This window comes from Numida meleagris, chromosome 3 (assembly GCF_002078875.1).
Source record: "Numida meleagris isolate 19003 breed g44 Domestic line chromosome 3, NumMel1.0, whole genome shotgun sequence".
NCBI classification, from domain to species: domain Eukaryota; kingdom Metazoa; phylum Chordata; class Aves; order Galliformes; family Numididae; genus Numida; species Numida meleagris.
This window is the reverse complement of record NC_034411.1, coordinates 68,904,902-68,927,682: the sequence shown is the minus strand read 5'-3', so window position 1 is coordinate 68,927,682 and position 22,781 is coordinate 68,904,902. Positions and strand designations below refer to the sequence as shown.

At 46.3% G+C, this 22,781-nt stretch overlaps 2 protein-coding genes across 12 annotated transcripts in view; one reads left to right on the top strand and one right to left on the bottom strand.

Moving 5' to 3' along the window:
- LOC110396207 (translation initiation factor IF-2-like) lies at window positions 3,125–8,135 on the bottom strand. Of its 2 annotated transcripts, none has more exons than XM_021391683.1 (2): window positions 7,577–8,135; window positions 3,125–4,636 (listed from the first exon to the last, which is right to left on the bottom strand). In XM_021391683.1, exons 1-2 carry the CDS (start codon window positions 8,133–8,135, stop codon window positions 4,605–4,607), a joined length of 591 nt encoding a protein of 196 aa, XP_021247358.1. In that variant the 3' UTR covers window positions 3,125–4,604. The 2 variants fall into 2 exon arrangements, with proteins under 2 accessions (XP_021247358.1, XP_021247359.1); XM_021391684.1 differs by having other exon boundaries at window positions 7,679–8,135.
- LIN28B (lin-28 homolog B) overlaps window positions 8,275–22,781 on the top strand; it is a 92,292-nt gene continuing 77,785 nt past the window's right edge. The window contains exons 1-4 of one of the 10 annotated variants that reach the window (XM_021391678.1): window positions 8,275–8,402; window positions 16,371–16,490; window positions 16,646–16,694; window positions 21,374–21,558. In XM_021391678.1, coding sequence (XP_021247353.1) covers window positions 16,661–16,694; window positions 21,374–21,558 — 219 coding nt within the window. In that variant the 5' untranslated portion in view covers window positions 8,275–8,402; window positions 16,371–16,490; window positions 16,646–16,660. Of the gene's footprint in view, window positions 8,570–16,370; window positions 16,491–16,645; window positions 16,695–19,925; window positions 20,638–21,370; window positions 21,559–22,781 lie in introns of those variants that run through there. The other 9 variants (XM_021391674.1, XM_021391672.1, XM_021391677.1 and 6 more) reach the window with 9 other exon arrangements.

The window sequence follows — 22,781 nt, the reverse complement described above, 5'->3', positions numbered from 1 at the left end:
GTGGTCAGGTGTTGAAATGGGCTGCCCAAGGAAGTGATGGAGTCACCATCCCTCGAGGTATTTAAGAGATGAGTGGATGTGCTGCTTAGGGACATGGTCTAGGGTTCACTGGTGGACTTGGTAGTGTTAGGGTGATGGCTGAACTTGATGATAATGAGGATCATTCCCAAAATAAATGGTTCCATGATTCTATAACAGGATTCTATAACAGGAGAAGAAGCAATGAGCACAGACTGAAATACAGAAAAATTCACTTACATAAAATTTTATTATTTCTGGCAAATATTTGCACCAGAATCAGCTTGATGCAGAATGCTTTTCCAGTGGCCCCTCCAGCTCAATGAATGGCTCAAACCATGGCATGAGATGTTGTCCATACGAAAGGAGTTCACACCTGCAAGATCTCCCTGTTCAAACCAACCAAGATCTCCCTGAGACCAGTGTAATGTCATCTAGAACACAGCCTCTTCCAAACTGAACTCTTATTTCTGAAAACAGATCCTCCAGGTCAGGAACAAAAGATGATGATGTCTTGCAGCAACTTTCCATGTTGCAGTACTGTAAACTTGTTTATCTTTCAAAGGATTGCCAATTTGTAATCTTTTATTGATGTTACACTTGATTATGCAAAAAAAAACAAAAACAAAAACACCACCTTGAAGCAAGTACAAACACTATGTATAACAGCAAATATCTTCTCCTTTGTCTAAGAATTAATTGTCTTAATCATACTTGCATTATATCTCTTTACCATTTCAAGCTGTACAGATTGCAGTTTTAATCTCTCTCATTAATGTTTCAACTCTTCATTTTAGGATTTTTGTTTTATGGTTTCTCTGTATTTTCACCTTTCTTCAAAAGAAAGCAAGCTTGATTTTTAATAATGAACAAATGATCTCCTCTACACTAACCATAATGCATGTATAATTAACAATGGAAGCAAAAGGTTGAGTAAACCAAAGGTCATGGTAATTGAGGCTGATTCCATTAGGCGGTGCTGGTATGTTATTGTTCCCAATGCAGAAATCTAGGTCACAGGAAATTATCGTTCTTCTGTTAATACTGGGTCACCTACAACTATAATTATAGTCACAAGTGGGCACTACTAATAAATAACATGAAAATGATATATGAGTGGAGCTAAGAATATGCTCTTACCAAAATAATTCAGATGCAATTAGATTCTTTCACACTTATTTATTGGGTGGTATTTTCCAGTATGAACACTCAATCACGTGTGCAAGGACGGAAAAGTCTTCTCTCCACTGATCTGTATCACTACAATTTTTTATCTCTTGATAATAAAACAGAAATGGGAAACTCAGGTCCATGTGTTTTGATAAATTAAAATAGGGCTAGGATTAGGGAAAAGATACTCTATCACATGAAAACTGGAGCACAAGAGTTGAAGAAAAACAAAAAAAGAGTAGCTTTCAACTCCTTAAATGTATGATGTACGGTACAAGTAAACCACTTTGGGGAAAAGGACTGTGCTTAAAGCTAGAAGATTACATGCTTGACTACTTAAACACAGTACTGAGGTCTAGAATAATTTCTTTGATACTTCCATTGCCGCAGTGGAGTTTTTTCTAGCTATGGATTTAGCTTTGCACTTTAGTAGCCTATATGATGAAGCCTAATAACTTTGGATTATCCGTCACATGATGCCACTGCTCTGTTCCTGAGAGATAAAATGCCAGACGGTTGGATGTTTTATATATTCACAGTTCATCGCCCAGCTTTCCAGCTGCTGAGCATCAGCCCTATGTATTTTCTTCCCCTATCTCCACCTGGCTCTGGCATGAAGTCTCCTCTTCAATTGCCTCATTAAGCAGCCAAGCATGGCCAGTACTCACACTTGGTCGTTCTGAAATTGTCAGATTTTGGATGCTCCAGTTTCCCTGCCATCCTTTTCATCAGCAACACTTCATCCCTGATTGCACAGAGAATCTTTGTTGCTCTCACCATTCTTTAACTACCTGATTTGCTCACTTATTTTGAGACTCAGACATGCTTTTTTTATGTATGTTGGAAAAAATCTCGAAATCTTCCTGTTCCCACAACAAGCCGATCCTCTGCCTCCTAGCTCAGCTGTGGCCAAGAAGCACCTCTTTTTTCATTCCATGATTTTTATCTCTGGCTGTTACCTGTAAGGTTTTCGCATATCTAAAAAATCAGGTAAGGAGGAGTTGCTAAGAGTTCCATGTCATGCCTCCTTCCCCCCTCACATTTTCACTTGAACTCTGCACTGTTTTCCACCTTAGTTCTGATAGCAAGTACCAATGGAACTTAGATTACAATGACTTGTGAAGAAAGTCAGAAAAGATCCTTCAAAATCTACTAAAACACTTTGCTTCTATTTCCTTTGTTGTTTTCAATTACAAGGGTATGGAAAATATGAAGAGATACTCTCCTGCTTGAAGACATTCCCTATTTCAATGAGCTTAGGTTTCAATCAATTCAACCTTTAGCACCACAGCATGCTTCTGCAATTAGTCCGCAAGTAAATTCTGATTTACTTACATTGAAGTGGCAATGGTAAGCCAGGTGTGAAAAGAATCTTATTTTTGAGACTGTGTTTTTGAGCACGTTAGGACTTGCTTATCAATTAAGGTTTCACTCTTAAATTCATGTTTAACAATAAAAGTGACACAGAAAATGAGTGCTTGAAAATTATTGTTCTAGTTGCATATTATTCTGGTATAGCGTAGATGCAGAGAAGCTCCTTCTAAGTCTTGTTAATTTCTCTACCTATTTTTTCAATATTCAATAGAATGAAGACATGCTGACCTGAACGACTGTAATTAGCTCCTGGGACTGGAGTAATGGTAGATGAAAAAACAAAGTATATGTATAAATTAACTGTGGCTTACCACCCACAGACTCACGAAGCAGGCACTTTCTCACTCTACGCCCCCAACTCCAAGTAATCATTTCCTTTCTTCACCACTTTGAAAAACATTCTGTAATTTTTTTTCCTATCAGCTAACAATTCAATTTTTTGAGCCTTCAGTTCCCCAAGGAAACTAGTTCAACTTCCTTAAATCAAGTTGCTATAAGGAGCCAGACAGTTTGAGTTGATGAAAACTGCACACAGTGTAAAGCAATAGAACTCACAGACCAGTTTTGATCATAATAAAATAAAATTTATTGCTAACATTAACATTTTCTTATAACTGTTATTTTTAAAGGCTATGCATACTGATTTAAAAAGCATTAAAATGTTAATGATTTGCCAACTATATATCAGTGAATTCCTAAAAAAAAACTATTTCAGCATGACTGTGGCCCTTTTGAAATAATTCTTTAAGTCTGAACATCTTACGTGCCAGTTCAGCTTTCCTGCAAAATCCTCATCCTGTGCCAGGAGGGGCTTTTCTCTATTGTTACTGCTTTTGATGAGTTAGATGAAAAGCTAAATACTGATCTTCCTAATCATCATTTGATACCTTGGATAGTCAGTTTCCACAACTCAGTTTCTGCACCAACCTAAATACTGAGCATAATCTCAGCCTTCATTCCAACTGGCACAGCTGAGCCACTGAGCAAGGACAGAAATGATCACACATTCAAAAAAGTCAAAATAGCTTCTGGTTTGGAATTAAATATAGTCTTGTTAAGGTGGTAAACATTAGAGGTTTAGAAAAGGGTTAGAAAAGTCTAAAGAAGTCAACAGTAGAGATTTGGCAGATTACTCTCAGTGGGCTGGTAATGAAGGCTTGACTGAAATGCAATTGAGTTGGCTAAGTAAATGCACAAAAAGGCATTTGTGATAAAATGCTTTTCTCTGATTATCGTGTTGAATGTTCATGTGCTCAGATATCTCCCCAGATTTGCAAATGGAATGCTCTTGAGGATATTATATTAAAATTTAAAGCTTTATAAAATGCTACTTGACTTTCATTAGGCTATAAAATAAAGCAGAACAGCATATTTTGGCACAGCTTTTCCAAACTAATTTTTAAAAGAATAACTTTCTTTTTTTTAGCCCCATTGGGAAAAGCAAATAAAGCAGGAGGAAGACAGAGGAAAAATAGAAAACTTCTCTGTTACTAACATTTTCATTGGGTCATTAAAAAATTAGAACAGTCCCAAAGGCCAAAGAAGGAGACTAATGACTAAAACCAGAAAAAAAAAAAAAAAAGAGAGCTCTGTAATTGCATATAGTCATTGCTAGCTATGGCAGAGAGTGCAGCATGGCTCTTCTTTTCCTCTTCCTTCCGTGTATCCTGATCTCCCACTAATTTCCCATGCTTCGCTCATGGTTTTGTAGTCTATGTCCCCCATGCACTTCCCCAGTCCCTCACAACCTAACAGAAGCAGTGCTGCTGCTTGCCACAGACACAGATAACAGCTCTTCCAGCCAACAATAACTTCTTTAACTCATACTCTGTGTACTGTGACTGTGTTACACTATGCTGGCAAATAAACCATGCAGATATGAGGCAAAATGTTCTTGGTCAGCAAGTCTCTGATTTCTAGACTTGGTTTTTTGTCCCTTGTACAGTCCTGATCTCGCAAGACCCTTTCTCTTTATATACTTTTTTCCTCATCCTGGCCTGGCATTTGTCTTTTTGTCCATTTGACTCAGACAGCTTCTTCCTTCATGCTTCCAGGGTGTTAGCAGCAAGGGTCACTAAAAAGACAAAGCAGAGAAATTTCTCGTTCGCAGTTTCAGCACAGGAACATGCCTGGGAAAAGTGGCAGCTAAAAACACTCATGAAAAGCTTTCTCTGAGATTCTGTAGCTCCGACTGGAGCATGAGGAGGGGGAGCATGAGAACTGGGCACATTCACTTCAGAACTGAGCGCTGAAAGTGATTTGGGTATTCTATGTTACAGCCAAATCCTTGTAGATTGTAGCTGTTCAGAAAGTCCTTCAGCATGTACATACTGCGGTTAGGTACAGCTCAGCCAGCTTGGGACAGAGCAGCCATACAGAGAGCAGAAGGCATTTTCCTGCCTCTGTACCAGAGTGCCTGCTCAGAAAGATGGGACTACTAGATTGAAGAAAGCAGTTTCTTAGCTGGACAAAACTTACCTTCCTCCTGTAAATGACTGGGGATCAATGTAAAGAGCCTACAATGGAAGGCATGGAAAATCTCATACAAAAGAGCTATTTTGTTGAAGATAACAGTTTTGCAATAGAAAAACTGTCTTATAATTGGAAAGTTTGGGGCAATTTGAGTATTACCTGACAAAGACACTCCCATCTATAAGAAATAACATTTCATAAAATATTGTAGGTTAAACTATGAACAGTCTCAGACTCCGACTAAGCCGGCAAAAAGCACGACTAAGGGAGGGGCTGGAAATTTGGAGATGATATTGTCAGAACAGAAAATACAGTTTGACCAAAACAACACAAAGATGGATAAATGTGGAAAGCTGGGAAACTGGACGCAAAGCTGAGAAAGCTAAATACTCTCTTCCGGATAATGTGAGTACACACACACTCTGCTCTGAGCAGCATTGCGAATGGAACAGGAGCAGCCCTTCTCTGTCTAACATCTCTGGGTTTGGACCAGTTTCCAGAAGGTGCCAAGAAAGGTGTTACTTGGAACCTCAGAAACTTCCTCCCCATATCAGTTCCTTCTTTTGAAACGTTCAACAATTCCCACAGAGGGAGACAATTAAAAAATGGAAAACTGCACAATTTATTGAGTGTTGGGGCTTTTTATTATTATTATTTACTGAAGTCAAAAGGCTTTAGTAAATCTCACCAGGAAAATGACACATTCAATGTACATTTCCATGGACTATTCCAGAAAATATTTTGTATAGCAGCCCAACACAAATAGCCTACATAATTTGAGGTGCTTTGAGTGGAATACATACTATGAAAAATTAAAAGTGCTTTTTCAAGCACTACTTTTTTTTTTTTCCAAAATACCTTCAGTGCTTTTTTTTCCTCAGTGGTGGCTGGCCATTGACAGAAAGTCTTAAAAAAAAAAAAAAAACTTGTACTTCATGACAATTGATACATCTGTTTAATCTGCATTGGAAGAAGCAAATTTTTCACTCACTTCTCAGGGGAAAACCTATGAGCAAGCACACTGACCATAAGTTGAGAAGCTGACTGTAGTAGGGAAGCATTCATTTTCACAGTCTTTCAAACTGTTTGCAGCTCAGTTATTTCTTGAAAGAGTTCAGTGCTGTTTACATCTGTAACTTGTTTGATACAAACGTGCTGTAAGATTCAACCTTGCTGAAGGCATAGTAGTGAAGGAGGTAGGCAAGCTTCTTTAACTGAAAAAATGTCTCAGCTAAAATACAGAGGCCAGGAATGCACTTTTTATCGTTTGTAAGAGATAAAGGAAAAAAATAAAAAGAAATTTAAGCTCTGACCACAGAGTTTTTTGGTGGGCTTTTTTCCTTTTTTTTTTTTTTTTTTGGTTGCTTAGTGGCTTTTTGTTTTTTGTTGTTTGTTTGGTCTTATTTTTTCTTCCTGAAAAGATCATGCATCCTCAAAACACTAGCAAAATATTGTTAGAGCTGCATTAGAGTAAAACAGCTCTGTGTTAGGCTTGATTTCTTTATACATTTCTGTACACATACAGTCACAAATACAGTGAGTGCACACTACATTTGAGGTAATATAGTCAAGTTTTAAGAGCACTAGCAAAACATGGCTACTTCAATCTCACCTATGAAACATGAATAAAAATAGTTTTGTAGAGGCTACGTCTAAACCACAGAATCATGGAATAATTCAGGTTGGAAAAGACTTCTAAGATCACCTAGTCCAACCACCAACCCACCCCCACCATGTCCAATAACCACATCCCCAGTGCCTCATCCACACATTTCTTGAACACCTCCAGGAACGGTGACTCCCCCACCTCCCTGGGCAGCCTGTTCCAGTGCCTCACCACTCTTTCTGAGAAGAAATGGTTCCTAATATCCAACCTAAACAAATATAACCAGAGCTGTGGCACACAGTAGCTCCTATACAAGATCCTCTCTCAAGTCTTCAAAACATTCCTATGCCCATGACATTTTTCAGCCAAGTAGGGCAGAATATTGAGAGGGTCCATGGTGTCTTTTACACCAGCTAAGACTGCACACTGTGCGATGCTTTCTTTGTGAAAAGGAAATTAAAAGCTGTGCATGTTGACTGGGCTACGATGGGACCCTTAATTGTGCTGAAAAAGTCCTCCTGGAGCCTCAAAAATGAAACCTACAAAGGAAAATCCAACAATGGGAAATTACGGCCAATGAAGGCAGCCCAGCGCCTAAGAACAGAACCCTAGGGAAAGGAGACCCAGAGCACTCCCTGCCTCAGGGCCGGGCCGCAGCCTCAGGCGGCTCTGAGAGGCGCGGAAGAGGCCGCCCCGCCCCGCCCGCGGCTCGCACTGCCCTCGAGCGCCCCCGCGCGCAGCCGCCGGGCGCCCGCCCGGAGGAGGGCGGCGGGCAGCGGGCAGGTGTGCGGCGGCGGCTGCGGCGTGAGGCAGCGTTGGCGCCGCGTCTGCCCGCCGCCTGCCCGCCCTGCCAGCCGCTCCCTGCCACCCCCGCGGCGCGCCTCTCGTCCTCCGCCGCGTCCTCCCGGCGGTCGAGAAAGAGAAGCCCCCCGGTACCCGTCGGTGTGTCCGTGCCTGGCGCTCGCCTCCCCTCCGCGGTACGACAGCCCCGCTCAGCCCGGCCACCATGGCGCGCGGGAGGTAAGCGAGCTCCTTCACCTCTCCTTCGCGGAGCTGCGTGTCCGCCGGCTCTCGTCCTCCCGCAGCCGCGGCACCCGCGCGGGGAGAGGGCGGTGGGCGACTCCGCCGCGGCCGGAGGAAAAGTTGCGCCTCGGAGCGCGCGGTGCCGTGCGGCCGCCGGCGGGGCGGGTGTACTTCCGGGTTCACACCTTTTTTTCCCTTCACCCTCGGGCCGCTGCAGCCCGGAGAGGAGCCGGCACCTGCGCGGCGGCTCCGTCCCGGGCGGGGCGGGGTGTGGCGGCGCCGCCCGCCGCGAATTGGGAACGGCGAGCGCTGATGGACGGCGCCTCGCGTGGGGGGCGGCCGGGCCCGGCGGGGCGCTGCGGCTGCACGACGCCAGGGGGCGGCCCTGCCGCGGGATGCGGGGGGAGGCCGGGAGGGGAGCGGCGTGCGCGCGGTGCGGGGCTGTGAGTGCGGGCGGCGGAGGGGCCGCCATCTTGAATGGCTCCCACGGCTCCGCGGGCGGCACGGGGTCGGGGATGCGGGGGGAGCCGCGGGAAGGGCGGGCTCGGCGGGTAACGGTCCCGCTGTGAGCAAATAAAGCACGGAGTGGTGCCGGGCCGCCTGGTTCTTTCAGGGCAGGGGCGGGGGCGGGGCGGGGCGGCTGCAGCTGGGAAGGCACGTTGGTGCCCAGCCCGGCCCCGGGGTGGGTCGGCGTTAACTTGCCGCGTCTGTTCGCGTTTCGGCGTGCAGCCGTGTTCAGGTACAGCGCTTGGGCTGTGATAAATGACGCAGCGTCGGGTAAACAGTAGGTTAGTGGGCTAGTTGAAAAAATAAGCGCCCATCTCAGCAGCAGCACGTGTAGGTGTTTTGTCCAAGGTATTAGGAGTTATGACACGGGCATGTTCAGAACGAATCTGAGAACTCCAGGTGCGTGTTAAATCTCTTTCTGCTCCAACGTGAGGGAATTACCCATTGTAATCTGGTGAACGTATTGCCCAGAGACTTGGTACATTCATGACGTCCCTTCCTTAGCTTGTGAGTAGGTGTGAGCACATGGCGTCCAATGCTCTTTCAGCAGTGGGGAGGGCACGGCAGCGCTCTGTGCCCATCTCTGTACAGATCGCACGCTGCTCCCTCGCACACACACTCCGCTTCCCTTTCCCTATAGGCCATATGTTGGGGTTGGGTTTCCCCACCCCGTAGCCTGCTTTGGCATTTCACCTCTTGCATGCAAGCACTATGAATGCTCACAAGAACAGAAAGGCATCCTGTCGTGAGCATAGCGTTGGTTGTTAGGAAAATAATTATAGTTAAGTTTGGTTGTAGATAATTTAAATGGTATTGTGTATAATTTCAGCAGCATTCAGATGTAATACCAAATAAAAGTGCAGTATTGGATGTTGGATTCACACCTGTAAGCGCTGCTTTACAGAGCTACAGTGGTCACTTATTTTTAAAACATACTTCAAAACTTGGGAGCAGGCAGAGCTGCGAAGCTTGTTTGGAAAACAATTGATAAGATGTGCAGCTAAGCCACGGCACTTCCAGGAGTGACAGTGGGCTGTCCCCTCGGTACAAAGCAGTAATAATCAATAGTGAATTAAATTATTGCCTTAATAATTAATAAAGCAGGAAGCCCGGTTGCCTTTGCTGTAGTGAAACAAATGCTGCTGGTAGCGGCAAGAGCAGTGGCTGGGGCTGGTGTTGATGCCGCACCAGAGATGCAGCTGCAGTAGAGATTGTGCCTGTGTCACTATGGCAGAGAGCGGTCCTATTGATAGCACATAATGCAAAGGGCACGTGCCTCCATCCCGGTTTCAGCAGAGCTGCGCTTTTTTTTTTTCCTTTTAAATTTGAAAACGTGTTTTCTGTTATGCCTTAAGAAAAGGCGAAATAGTGGTAAATGCATGAAGAAAGAACCCGGGCCCCCTCCGTCCTAGGCCCAAGCTCTCACTGTCCAGCCCCCGCGCGGATGCAGCCGGTCACCGGGCACGCGAGCCGCCGAGCCCCAGCCGCTGCTACGAGAGCTGCGTTTTGTTAGCACCGCGGCGTCTCGCACGGCCCCGGCGCGGCGGGCGGGCGGGCGGCGCTCGGTGCCCGCGCTGCGAGCTGCCGGCTGTCGCTGGCCGCAGTGCTGAACGCCGCCCGGCCCGGCCCGGCCCGCGGCGCCGTGGGAGCCGTGCGCTGCGGGAGGGCGGCTGTGCGCCCCGCGCCAGGGCCGCGGCACGGAGCGCTCCGCCGGCAGCCCTGATGGAGCGCGCCGTGTCGCTGCGGCGTGGAGAGCTGGCGGTGAGATCGATCGCGGAGCCAGTGCAGCGCTTTCTCGTTCAGAAAAGGATTCCTTCCGGCAGGAGAGATTTTTCTGTGGACAACTTGCAAAGTGTAACGTTACCTACACAAAATGGAAGTGGAGCTGAAGCTGGCCACCAGGCAGGAGCTTGCTGTTCGCTATCTATAACCACCCGTTTGGTTTATGAGAGGGTGTTCTGAAAGCTGATAGCAAACCAGCACGTAGTGATGGGAGCGAAATAGCTGCTGGCAGCGCAGGGAGGGCTCGGGCAGATAGGTGTCGGTCAGCAGCAGTGCACACAAACATGAGGGGCTTCCCTTTCTTGGTGTAAAAAGGCACATCACATTTAGAAAGGTGTGCAACCCACAGTATTTGTTTTTTTTTAGTTCCCTTTAATGTGCTTAGGCATGTCTAAGGCATTAACAAAAAAAAAAAAGGAAGGTTTTCCGTTGTTTTTTTTTTCAGCACACAGACAAGTGTTCATTCGCTGTCATTGCATGCTGGGTGTTTCCAATGCAGCTGTGTGATAAAAAAACAAATACGCCACTCTGGCTTGATGCATAGGTGTTTTAAAAAAAAAAAAAAAAAAGGAAAACAACTCGAGAGATTGCATATGGGAGGACAGAAATTTAAAAAGTATGCCACTTTCTTAGCATTCGGTTTCTAAAAATAGATCCAATTGATATGCAGGGTCTTCGAATTAAAGGTCAAAGGTGACAAACCAGGACAAAGGTCATGCAGCTCATTTTCAAGCAATCAGTTTCTGGTTTTTTCATGGTTGAACAAAAGCTTAATTATACAGAAAAGCTGGGACTGTGATATTAACTAGTCAATTTTAACAGAGAACTCGAGGTGGTTTTGCACAATTCCCTCCTTTCCTTAATGTGGTTTAATATTGCATATGTGCTACTGCTAATGATGCAGATACAGGTTTGACCACATTAATAAATGGCTTTAAATGTTTAACATTTAATTGTCTGTATTTACAATTTATACATGAAAACTGAGAACAGGAAGTAGCCACTTCCAATAATCTTAGTGAAAAAAAGTTTATCTCGGTGATATGTGCTATGATTTCAATGCAGTTAAACTGCAGGTACTTGCATTTTGGCATTGGTGCCTCTCCTAATGATTTCTAGCAAAGCACCTCCCAGAAGTCCAGCTCGCACTCTGCAGCATTTTCCATGTCAGTGGGCAATAATTACGTAGACCTGGAAACTGTTCATTTAACTAGTGTGTATGTATGTGCTTGTCATTTTGCTACGTGCCACATTGTATTCTTTCACTAATTAAGACTGAGTTCTATTTGAAGGTATTGTTTCAATATTTTTATTAATAACACCACATATACTTTAAATCATATTTCCTAAAATATTCTGAACATATTTAATAAATATCGTGTGGGTAACATTTTATATGTGTTTACACCACATGCAGTATTGCAACAGCAGCCCACAAATTAAAGTTTGTATCTTCCCTGCTATTTTTGTATCCCATCATACCCTTTTTATTTTCTTCTTGAGGCTGTGTCTCCTGCACCTACTTAGATGTGTGCACTGATTTTTGAAGAGATCATGACTTTTTAGTTATATGCCACTAACATCCCTGTGTAGTTTTTTTCTGGTTTGAATTAATGAGCTAGCTGCACTACAGTTTATAAATAACGACCACTGCGTTTCTGTATTTGCGTGGTGTTAAAGGGTGAGTCACCTGATGTGTAGAGCTGGTGTTCCTTCCCATTAAAATCAGAAGAAGGCAGTATACCCCCTCTGCAGTCCAAGCTTCTGTGAAAAATTAATATTGGTGCTTAAAATAGTGAGCTACTGGTTTACTGTTATAACCTTTGGTTTGACTGTTTCATTCCTTGCTGAATCTCAGTATTCAGAGCAGTATTTGCTCATTGTCTTTTAAAGTACAAATGACAGAAAAAAAATAGTCTCTATTTAAAACTGTAAACCTTCTCAAGTATTAACTCAGCGATCCAAGAAAAAAAACCCTGTTTTGTAGAGTAACGGCATGTAAAAATAGAAATATGTGCAAGGGAAAGGATATGCCATAGATTAAGTGTAAATTCCATAAAAAACAATTATTAGCATAATGTAAAGAAGCTCAGAGAGGAGGTTTGAGCAAACTATGTAAAGTTATTATACAAAACCAAACAAAAGTCTGTAGAATCTTTTTTTTAATAAAACTTGTTCTAGTGCAATTGCTTTCAATGGGACGTTGTTAGTCTTAATTGGTGAGAGTACTTTTGTAACCTAAATGAAAATTGTAAATTATGCAGTTTATTTAGAGAACACTTCTAAACCTGGTTAAAAAATGGTTTTGCATGGAGAAAAAGTGTATTCTGTATTAAAACTATGATGTTTTTACACCAAACAGGAATGATACGCATTCAATTTGGTGTAACCTTGGAGAATGGGGAAAAAAAGTTTTCCTTTAACTAAAAACTCAAGTATTTAATTTGCCTTGTTACCTTAGTAGGTGTACACATCTTTCTTACTTTGGCCTTTGAAATGTCTCTCTTCAGGGCTTTATTTATATTGTTTTGTTTGCAGAGAAATTTTATTCTCCGCTTGTGAACTTACAAATTAATGTAGTTTCTCACACACAGAAATAACTACAAAATCTGAAAAATATGCTGATCTACCAATGGTTTTAGAATCGTGTCTTTTAAAGTTGTTGGATTTTTTTTTCTGTGAGAGGAATTAGTTTAAAAATAATAATAATTAAAAAATCAATCTGAAAGCAAATGAATACCATCAGAAGGAAGCTTCTTTCTCTTGATTTTATTTGCTTAGGAACACACAGAACCTGTAGCAAATCAATTTGTGGCCATTTCGAAATACCTGTGGTAACTGTAAGTGGGGAACAAAACGCTGCAAACAAAAGCGAAGCAGGAAAAGCAGCAGTAGGAGAGGTGTTGATTGCATTTTTTTTTTAATTGTCTATTTTGAAAATGTTGTCCTTGAATCTTATAAAACATGAGTTGTAACATACTTGTTTTACATTGTTTTTTATTCAGTAATTACTGTTTGGTTGCTTAACCTTTGTATAGCCAAATGCAGATTGTATAAAATTACGGATCGTATAAACGAAATACTCTAAAGAACTGTGGTTATCTAATTCCTATTTTTAAATCAAAAATATTATTGTTCATCATGTTTCTTTAGTAGATATTATTAAAGCTCTAATTTAAACGAATCCTAAATATTTTAATGCAAAAATACTGTCCATATTAATGTAACAATAGTATTTCATTTTAAAGGGAAACTTGCATCCTATTCAAACTGTTACTATCCTACATAGGATCAGTTACAAAAGAGGACCCAATGAATAAAAACGGGGTTTTTATTTGCTATTGTGTAATTAATCTTTTTGAATCAGCAGTTTTGAAGTGTTTCGGCATCAATGCTGGAAATTCTCACATGCGCTCAATGTATACTCTCTTGCTAATATTTTAAGAAGTGTGGAAGAAAATACATTTTTGCCTACACTCAATTAAATTGTGAGAACTTACACAATTTTTTTACTCCTGTAATTGCTTATGGATATCGACACCTGAGTGTCCATCTTCAGGAGTATTTTGTTACGCATTTAATTCTAACCATTTTACATAACGAAACGAAAACAGAAGAAGAGTTAAAACAATGAGAACACCTCAGGAACATATCCATCATTTAGACTTGTGCATTAAAGAATACTTGTGAATATTCTTAAAAGAAGTTAATTCAGAGTGGAAGGCAATACTCACTGATGATTTCTGAAACCGAAGTACTGTCTGCATAGTGCTTCAGCCAGCAGTCAACAACTGTAAGCAAAAGTTAACAGTCAGTTATTTTTCGATTGGTTAAAAACATAGACAACAACGTTTATGGATTATGAAATGTGTTTTCTAACTTAATAGAATTTGACCAAAATAAAAATTTAAAACAATAAAAAATAAAAACAGGTGTTGTATGCTCCTCCTGTCTTTGGGTTCTGAATATAGAGGTTTTAAATTTTGGATGTATTTTGTAGCATTCATCCATTTAAGCCTTCACTACTGATGAAGAGTAGTACTACTACTACTCTTTAGTACTACTAAAGAGCTCCTTTAACACTGGCTTGTTTTCCCCTGTTCCTCATTTGTTAAAGCATGAAGCTTTGGTGAGTTTTCTCCTCTTCCTACACTCTAGGTAGTACTAACAGTAGCCATTCCTGGGAAAAAAATACTTGTGGCTTTACTCCGTGGAAGAAATCGGTCCCCTCACTACCACTGCCTGTGAAAGAAGCAGGGTTAGCCTCTGAAATTTTATTTTTGACTTATTTTTGGAGAAAACTATGTAGCTTATTTAATGGGTTAACTATATATGTCAACTTTACTTCCATCTGAGGAAATCACATTTCTGAATCTCTTAGGCAGAAAACTTCTCCAAGCTAATGGGTTTATGATGTGAAAATCAAAACACTGCTTAGCAAAGAGACTTTTTTAAACAAAATAATATATAAACTTAGTGTTATCTCCCACTGATCAATAAGTTGTCAAAAAATAAACTATATAAGCTGCTAAGTAAGTTGAATTATAAAATGTGCTAGTTGTAAAGAGAGGTGGATTGCTGTTGTTGTCTATTAGTACATCTTTAACTCTTTTTATTGTATTTCCTATCCTGCAGTCATTCCACATGATGTGCACTGCACTGTTTGTTGTGCCTATTGCCCCTGTATCCTGCACCCTGTGAGTGCATAGCTAGGATTGCTTTCAAAGTTGCCAAAATAATTTCAGAACTAACAAGCCTAAGTATTTTCTTCTTTTGTACAGCATAAGGAGGTGTAGGAGAGTTGGTCATCACTCATTTCAGAGCCCAGCCTGCTTCCATTTAAGTCAGTGACTGACTGCTTGTAGATTGCAGTGGGATGTACCGAAATACATGCTGGTCAGTTTTTCACTTAGGCTGTCTGGATTAAATGAGTTCCTAGAATGCTCAGGCTTTTCTACATTTACATCCCTGGTGGCAAGTTCTGTGCATCGTATTGGAAAGTTAGTTAAAACAGCTACTTTATATATAAGTATATAAAATTGCATCCCCTTCCTTCTACTTAATAATGTGGTATGTTTATGTAGTATTTTAAAATATGCAGTGCTTACAAAAGCTTTGGAATGGTGATACTGGAAACAAGAATAACTTGTGTTTCTGCTGTTTTCTGCCACAATTTTTAAGAACTGTGCTTTATTTTTAATCCCGTCATAAACTGAGGCAGACTTTATGTCAAAGCCAAGAACAGATCCTTTACTCTATGCTTGCATATTTCATTATGTCGCATAAATAATGCAAGTAAATCCGAAAGACACAAAAGCCACGTAGCCACAGGTTGGCAGAACAAAGGAGCAAACACAGAGATTGGACTTCAATACTTGAAGGTGTAAAAGCAGGGTTAGGCTCAATGCAAAGCACAAGTCCACACAATTCTTGTGGAAAACTCAGTTATTACAAAGGGGGAGGAGCTGAATTTGTTTTCTACTGTTATTGCACAGAAAGGAAAGACAGTGCCACACCATTTTCCAGTTCCCAGCATTGTAAGGGACACAGAATAACTGGCCATAGGGGAAGAGGAAGCTAGAGAAATTTGACTCTCATTTGTCTTTGATAATTCATCTTCTGGCTTTGCTCACTCCTAGTGGAATATTCTCAGCCCCCCCTCCCCTCCCCCAGGGAAAACAGGGAACAGTCAGGCCACTCTCTTCTGTGGGGAAAAAGACAAATCTTAGATTTCTCTAGAAGAGAAGAGAATCAGTCCTACATGTAAATAGGAAGATACGTGCTTTGGTCGCTTTTTAGTTAAAGTAGATTAACCAAAAGGTAGGAGAGGGTGACAAGTGGACAGGCTTGTAGCAGGTGAGTTTGTGCATGCTCCTGCCTATTCATCTTTCTTGTATTGTACAAACTGGATAGCCTGACTCGGGAGATTACCCAAAACTGAGGTCTTTTCCTCCGTACTTCCCACTGTCTGTGATACTTGGTTTCTGCGTGGTATTTTATTGTACAAACTTAGCCAGGCCTTGCTCAGCTGGGTCAAAAGTGCACTTTCCATAGAGTTTTGGCAAAGCTAAACATCTGTATTTTTATGAATAATTGAGTTTATTCTGTTTGAGATGTAGAATGTAGCTTTGTTACACGTTACAGTGTAATTCTCTAACTGATTTAATGGAAAATATTTTTCTCGTAAATTGGCACTGAGTTACAATTTTGACAAGGAAAGATACCAAACGATATCTTCTTTATCACTTTTTAATATCATGTATCATGTGTGACTGAGCGCTTAATTCGTACAATTTACACATAGGGAAGACAAGAGTCACGAGCTCTTAAGTTACCTACTGCCTTTAAATATTGATAAAGGAAAAGAACAGCTTCCTCTGTCCTGCAAATCTGTGTCTCTTCCCTTTGTTGCCATCAGATGCACAGCTTTCTTGAGCGCAGTAAAAGGGAGGATGCTTTTAAGGATGCTTAAAAAAGAGAGACTCGGCTGGTGTTCATGCTATGTCTTGGTTATCTCCTGGTGTTTCTGATGAGCTAGGTAAGTCTCACAGTCTGGATGGTTACAGGTCACTTCACAGAGCCAAGTACCGGCATTTTATGGCCTTTTAATGAGCCGTTAAACTGGAGAAGAGGTAATTAAATATGGAACTCGGTACAATGTACACAACACTGACTCCAGCTCTCTGATTCTAGGTTCCTCAGAAGACGATGAGGTCATTCAAGAAGGTCTCCTCAGGCTCAGGTCAGTCCTTTCTATAGCATCTTACGTGGCTCACTTTGTATCTGTGAAACAACAGTGCTATAGTGCTTCTTTCCCACTGCCCCAGTGACTGCATCCCAATTTGTTTACTTTTCTGGAAGAATCATTGCTTTCATCCACAAGCTTCAGAGTTCTTGCTCAATGTACTTTGAATAAGAAAAGTAAACACCATTCTATAGAGAAAGTTAATTTGCAGTAACACACCTTTGGGTATCTACTGTAAACTCTAGGAGCCCAGATGCTCTTGAGCTACCACGAAGGTGCGTTTCCTAGAGGCCCCACACACCTCAGTCGCTAAGATCCCAACTCGGCAAGCTATTTCCATGGCGCCTTCGAAGTGCCGTGGCGTTGGGACCCTGCCTCCGCCCGCCCCCACGGGCCCTCCCCCGGGCGCCCGCCCGCGGCGGAGCATGCGCGGAGCGGGAGGTGCGGAGTTCCCGCGGAGACGAGCAGCACCGCTGAAGGGTGGTGGCTGTGCGCTCGCAGCACGGCTGAGTTCCTTTGGGCCGGCGGGGATCTGCTCCCACCTGTGTGCGCGCCGAGGCAGGCGGGGACCGCGCAGGAACGGCGCTCCGGCGTTGAGGGCTGTGTGCTCGGCGTCGGCGGACGCCCCGGACGCCCCCTCCGGGGCAGCTCCCGGAGGGCGTTGGTGCGGCGGCACGGTTAGCACACCGCTGCTTGCATGGCGCTTGTGAGCGCTGCCTCCGCGCCCCGCGCCTCGGGACAGCCGCAGCCGGAGCGCAGCGGAGCTCATTTAATTCGTTTCGTGGTTAGAAAAGTTTTTCGGGCGCCGTTCGTTAAACGCGTTGCCTTGGGTGGGCGGGGAGCAGGGCAGAGCCCCGCTTTTGGGCAGGGCAGCACGCCACCACCTTCCCGCCTCTCAAGGGAGCCGCGTTTTCTGGGGGCGTCGAATGGAGGATGGAAAGCGGCGCGTGAGGGGGGGGCGGCGGGGCACAGCCGGCACCTCAGGCGTCCTCCGGGGGCGGCGGGCGCCGGGAAGCGGGCCCCAGAGGCGCAGGGCCGCTGCCGACGGCGGGGCGCGGCGAGCAGCACAGAGCCTGCCCTCGGGCCGAGCGCTGCGCGGCGTCTGTCGCGCGGCGGAAAGAAGGGGGCGGCTTCGGGCGCGTAGGTGAGGCGGTTTTGGCGGGAAGAGCCGCTGCCTCGGGAGCTCCCCCGCCATCGCCTCGGGTCCCGCGGCCCCGCCAGCAGGGTTCCTGAGGGCGGGCGGGGAGGGAGCCGGTCCGCGGGGCTACCTGGAGCCGGCCCGGCGGGCAGCTCGCCGCCTTTGATCGCCTTTAATGGATCTTCCGGGCCCGGGGTCCTCGCCCTCTGAGGCTCTGTCCTCGAGGCGTTGCCGCCCGGCCGCCCTTCCCCGGCTCGGCTGGGCAGGGGGCGCACCCCGGCGCGGGGCAGGAGGGCGGCCCCCGCCGACCCCCGCGGGGAGGGGCTTCCCCCGCTCGGGGAGGGCCGGCGCGGCGGCTGTGGCCGTGGCTCCGCTTCACGTGTAACACCGGGGTTGGTTCAGAGGCACCCGGAGTGCTGCCGGGTTTGTGTCGTTGTTGCCGTCTTTGTCGACGTCGTTTGTTTTTTTTTGAGGGGGTGGGGAGGTGTCTTTTTTTTTAAAGGGAGAGAAGAAATCGTAGTTAGGACTTTAAAAGTTTTAGGAATGTGATAAGACAAACTATCGCCGGTGGTTATGTAGTTTCAAGTGGGCTCTCAGTGCATTTGTACAGACAACGATCCGCTTCCTGTAGCTGTCTTTACGCAAATTAGCATCTTTGTAGCGAAACGTAAGGACAGAAACACCTCTCTGCCTGCGGGCTACTGCCAGCCAGCTCACTTCTCCCTGACCCGTTCTGTAGGCTTGTTCCCGTTTATTCCCTGGGCTGCCCGCCCCCTCCAGCGGGAAAAATGACGGCTGATTCTCAGCGAATGGGTTCTGTAAGGGCGTCACTGGGCTGTGCTCCGTTGTTCTTTCTTCATTCTTTCCTTTTTTTCCTCCTCTTTCTGTTTTCTCCCTCTCTCCCCCGCCGCCTCCGGCTGCCACAGCTCTCTCCCTCAGTACTTGAAAGGCCGATGTCCCCGCAGGAAATGAGTGAGCCGATAACATCTGACACCGCCGCCCGGTCCGGTGACCCCGACCTTAATTCCACTAATACTGGAGGCCTGAAAATCGCAGGAAAGGCTCTTGCGCACACACCGCCCGATTTCACAAACCGGCATTTATTTTGCAGCATAAATACATCACATCAAATATATTTGCAGTTACCGATCCCTCGTTTTTTAATTTATTAATCGAAAAACGTCGCACAATTAATTTTATTTTAAATGAAAGGTACCGACCAGGGACTTTGGGAGCCATTTGTTGGGCTTGGGCAGCGTTTGTGCCTGTTCATCCCACGCGCTCCCCTCCGAGGGATCTTTATTGCCACGCGTACGGAGTGTTTTTCGAAGGAGGGGCAGAGGGAGCTCGTATTCCGGGTCATTCCACTGCTCTGAGAGCGCTCTCGGACACTAACAGCCAGCGTTGTAAGCTTTTTTCCCGCAGGTGACCTGAATTTCTCCTCCATGTCTGGGGTTTCACGCGCATTAACATCTCCTGTATTTATTATATATAAGAAATTGTTACGGCCATAAGATCCAACCGTATAAGATTACCGTGATTTAATATGGTAAAATAATCGCTGTTGCGCGGAGGGAGGAGGCTGCGAGCAGAGGGGAGCAGCTCGGCGCAGGAAGCCGACCGCCGAAATAACCTATGGGAAATGTCTGGCCGGGGACTGCGGAGGAATTCCAGGGCTGGAGCCCGCGCACCGCTCCCGGCCCGGCGGGGGCACCTCGGGGTGCGGGAGGGTAACGGCAGAGGAACGGAGCCCAAGGGGTGGGCGGCGGGGCAAGGGCGCGTGACGTGGTGACACGCGGGTAGGCGGTGAGAGAAGGCAAAATCTCAGTTCGTACCTCCATTTGTACCTTCACTACGGAGGAGAGCGATGGGGAACGGCCCGGCGCGGCGCAGCGCGTTCTCTCGGGGCGCTGCAGATGCCGCCCGGCCGCGGGCAGCGCACGGTGCGCGCCCACCTGCGCGGGGCACGGGGCCGCGCGTACCCGCCGGCAGCGGGAATTTAGCACAGCAGCGCCCGGTCCGCGCTGTCTGTTGTCTCTTTGTCTTCCTTCTCGGGCTTTTTTTTTTTTTTTTTTTTTTTTCCGCCTTCCTCTCCGGCAGATCCTTTGCCGTTCCCCCTCCTTCTCTTTCTCCCCCTCCCCACAGCGCTCCTGGGGAACAATCGCCGCCGCCCGAGGTTCACTCTCCCACCAGCCCTGAAAACCGGGCTCCTATTTAGGAAGTCATTAATCACATCCCCTCCCCCGGAAAGAGATGGCGGAGAAACCTGTGAAGCCCAGTGCCTCCCCCATCCCCCTCGAGGAGCGCTCCGAAGGGCCGAGCCCGGCGCTCCTCAGGTGCCGCCCGCCCCGCCGCCCCCGCGTGTGTGCGCTCCGTCCGCGTGCGCGTGTGTCACCGCGGGTTCCCGCACGGCGCCGCGCGGGTGAGCTGCCGAAAAAAAAAGAATGAAAAAAAAGCCGCGTTGGAAACGCCGTGTTCATTCATAAATTATTTCGGTGTGTCAGGCTTGTAGCGAAGGCGATTGGCTGCCGCCGCTTCTCCCAACCCCTTCAGGACCCGATGCGAAATTAGTAGCGAGAAAGCATGTAATTGGCAAAGTCACGTGTGCGCGGGGGGCCAGAGACCGAGCGCCAGAGAAAGGGAAAAGGCAAAAGGGGGAAAGCACGTTGGACCATGCGAGCGAAATTGGGGCTCGTGCAGACGCAGGATGTTGGGTTAAAGCAGAAGAGCACTTCGATCCAAAGGGAAAGTTTTCATCTCACGAGTTTGGAGCAGAGGGCCCGTGGGGCAACATGGCCGAAGGTTAATTTTCTTTTTCTATTGTTTTACGCCGGTTTCGTTCGCTCGCTCGCTCCCCGCGCCCTCCCTACCCCCCCGCCCCGCATTCCCCTCTTAGCGGCCCGCGCACGGGGGCTGCCGCGGTCTCATTGTTCCGGACCGCCGCGGACCGCCCCCTCCCATTCAGCCCCGAGCGGCTCCCGGGGGCCATTGTCCGCCGGCTTCGTCCGCCCGGGCCCCGTCCCGGCGGCGGGATGAGAGCGCGCCCCTACACCTGTCCCGGCCGCCGCCCGGAGCGCGTTCGGAGGAGCGATGGGCGCACGCTGGGGAGCAGCGGTGGCCGCGCCGCACGTGCCGTAGCCGGCGGTACAGCCCCCCCCGTCCGCCCGCGCCGCGCCAGGAGGGACTGATTGGGCCGAGAGCCGCGCTCGGGAAATGGGATCGGTCTTAAAGCAGCAATACCCAAGTAACGTCCGCGGGCCGGGATGGGGCCGCAGATGGAGCGGTGGTGGGAGAGGGGCCGAGCCGAGGCCTTCGGTGGAGTTCTGGACGCGTTTCGGGAGCAGGCTGCCTGCTTCCTTAGCAGCCAACGGGCTCCTGCCGCAGTTCGCCCTCATTGCGTTTCGTTCGCCTTTATTTCTTTTTTCCTTTTTTCTTCCGTAGTAACTTCTTTACATGGTGGCCTAAGGATGTTCCCAGAATTTAACTCCTCTTTACATCTTCCTCCTTCTCTCCTCCCCTGCCCCCTCTCCCTCAGCAGGGGCGAGTAAAGGCGGCGAGGAGCCCGGGCGGCTGCCGGAGCACGAGGAGGAGGAGGAATCCCCGCTTTGGCACGGAGCCGGCCACTGCAAATGGTTCAATGTGAGGATGGGCTTCGGGTTCATCTCCATGAGCAGCCGAGAGGGAAGCCCCTTGGAGTCCCCGGTTGATGTCTTTGTGCACCAAGTAAGACCCTATTCTGTCCTTCCCCTTCTTCGGTTGGGCGCAGCAGGGCTGTGAGCTCACACGGAGGGAAGTAACGTGGCTCCCTCGGTATTTAGGAGCATCTGCAGTTAGCAGTTCGATGGACAAGCATGCTGCTGGGATAAATGCGATTGTTGGCTTGTGCTCTGCAGCTGGAGATGCTTTTCCTTGGAAATGCTTAAGAGCAAGCTCCAAAAAGGAGAAGTAAATACTCTTTTCGTTTAGGTAACATTTGAATGCGTTTTGAAACACTTTTATTGTAAACCTCCAATTGCTTTTTAAAAGCACTGTTGAGATCAGTCAGTGAAATTAAGATGTCGTTACAGTGTTGCTTTGCAGTAATTCAGGCCTGAGAGTGTCCCAGTGGTGGTACACTGGAACGTGCAGTTGCTTTGGCTGAGTTTTAAATATTCCCTCCCAGAACAAAAAAAGACTGCAGTGGTGACAAAGCGAGGTCAAAAGCTCTCTGTAGGGCTGTGGGGAAGAGGCCTGTTCCTACTGGTTTGTTTCTCAGCACACCGGTGTGAGCGTGGGCACTTGTGGCAGGGTGCCTTCAGATGGAGGCTGTCCACAAAGCTGTGACCCCAGGGGAGCTTTTCCCAGGTTCAGTGGTTTGTGGAGAAGGTGCCTGCAGACCTCTCTGGGCCTTGTGTTAGCATCCACTGCTTGGAACCCGCATCTGATGGGCACGGGAGCCATTCAGGGTTAGCTTGGGCCATGCCGGGGATGCAGAAGGACACCTTAACTCTTGGCATGGTTGTCCATTTTCTATGACGTTTGCATTGAAGGAGGGAGGGTTGGTTCATGAGGGCACAGCGATTCCATTTGTCTATTCCGTTTGGTGGCCGTTTGTGCTGACTTTCATCAGGCTTTCTCAAGGAATATGTTTAAGGGTGACTCGAATTTGCAGGCAGCGCTGCTGTGGCGTGTTGTTGTGTTCCTCGTGGTGTTGGGGTGATTTCTGATCTCACTGTGTTATGCATACCCCGTGCTTACGGGCTTGGACACCAGTATCAGCTGTTTGCACTTGGAATTATGGGCCAAGTGTGGAATTAAATAGTGAATTTATTACATTATCACACTTTTGACTTTGTACTGGTACATAGGTGCCCTCTGGCTTTGCTACTGCTTTCTTTATTGTTGTTGTTTAAACTGAATTAACAATATACTTAAATAAGAGCATTCTTCTTCCTGCTTCGCCCCAC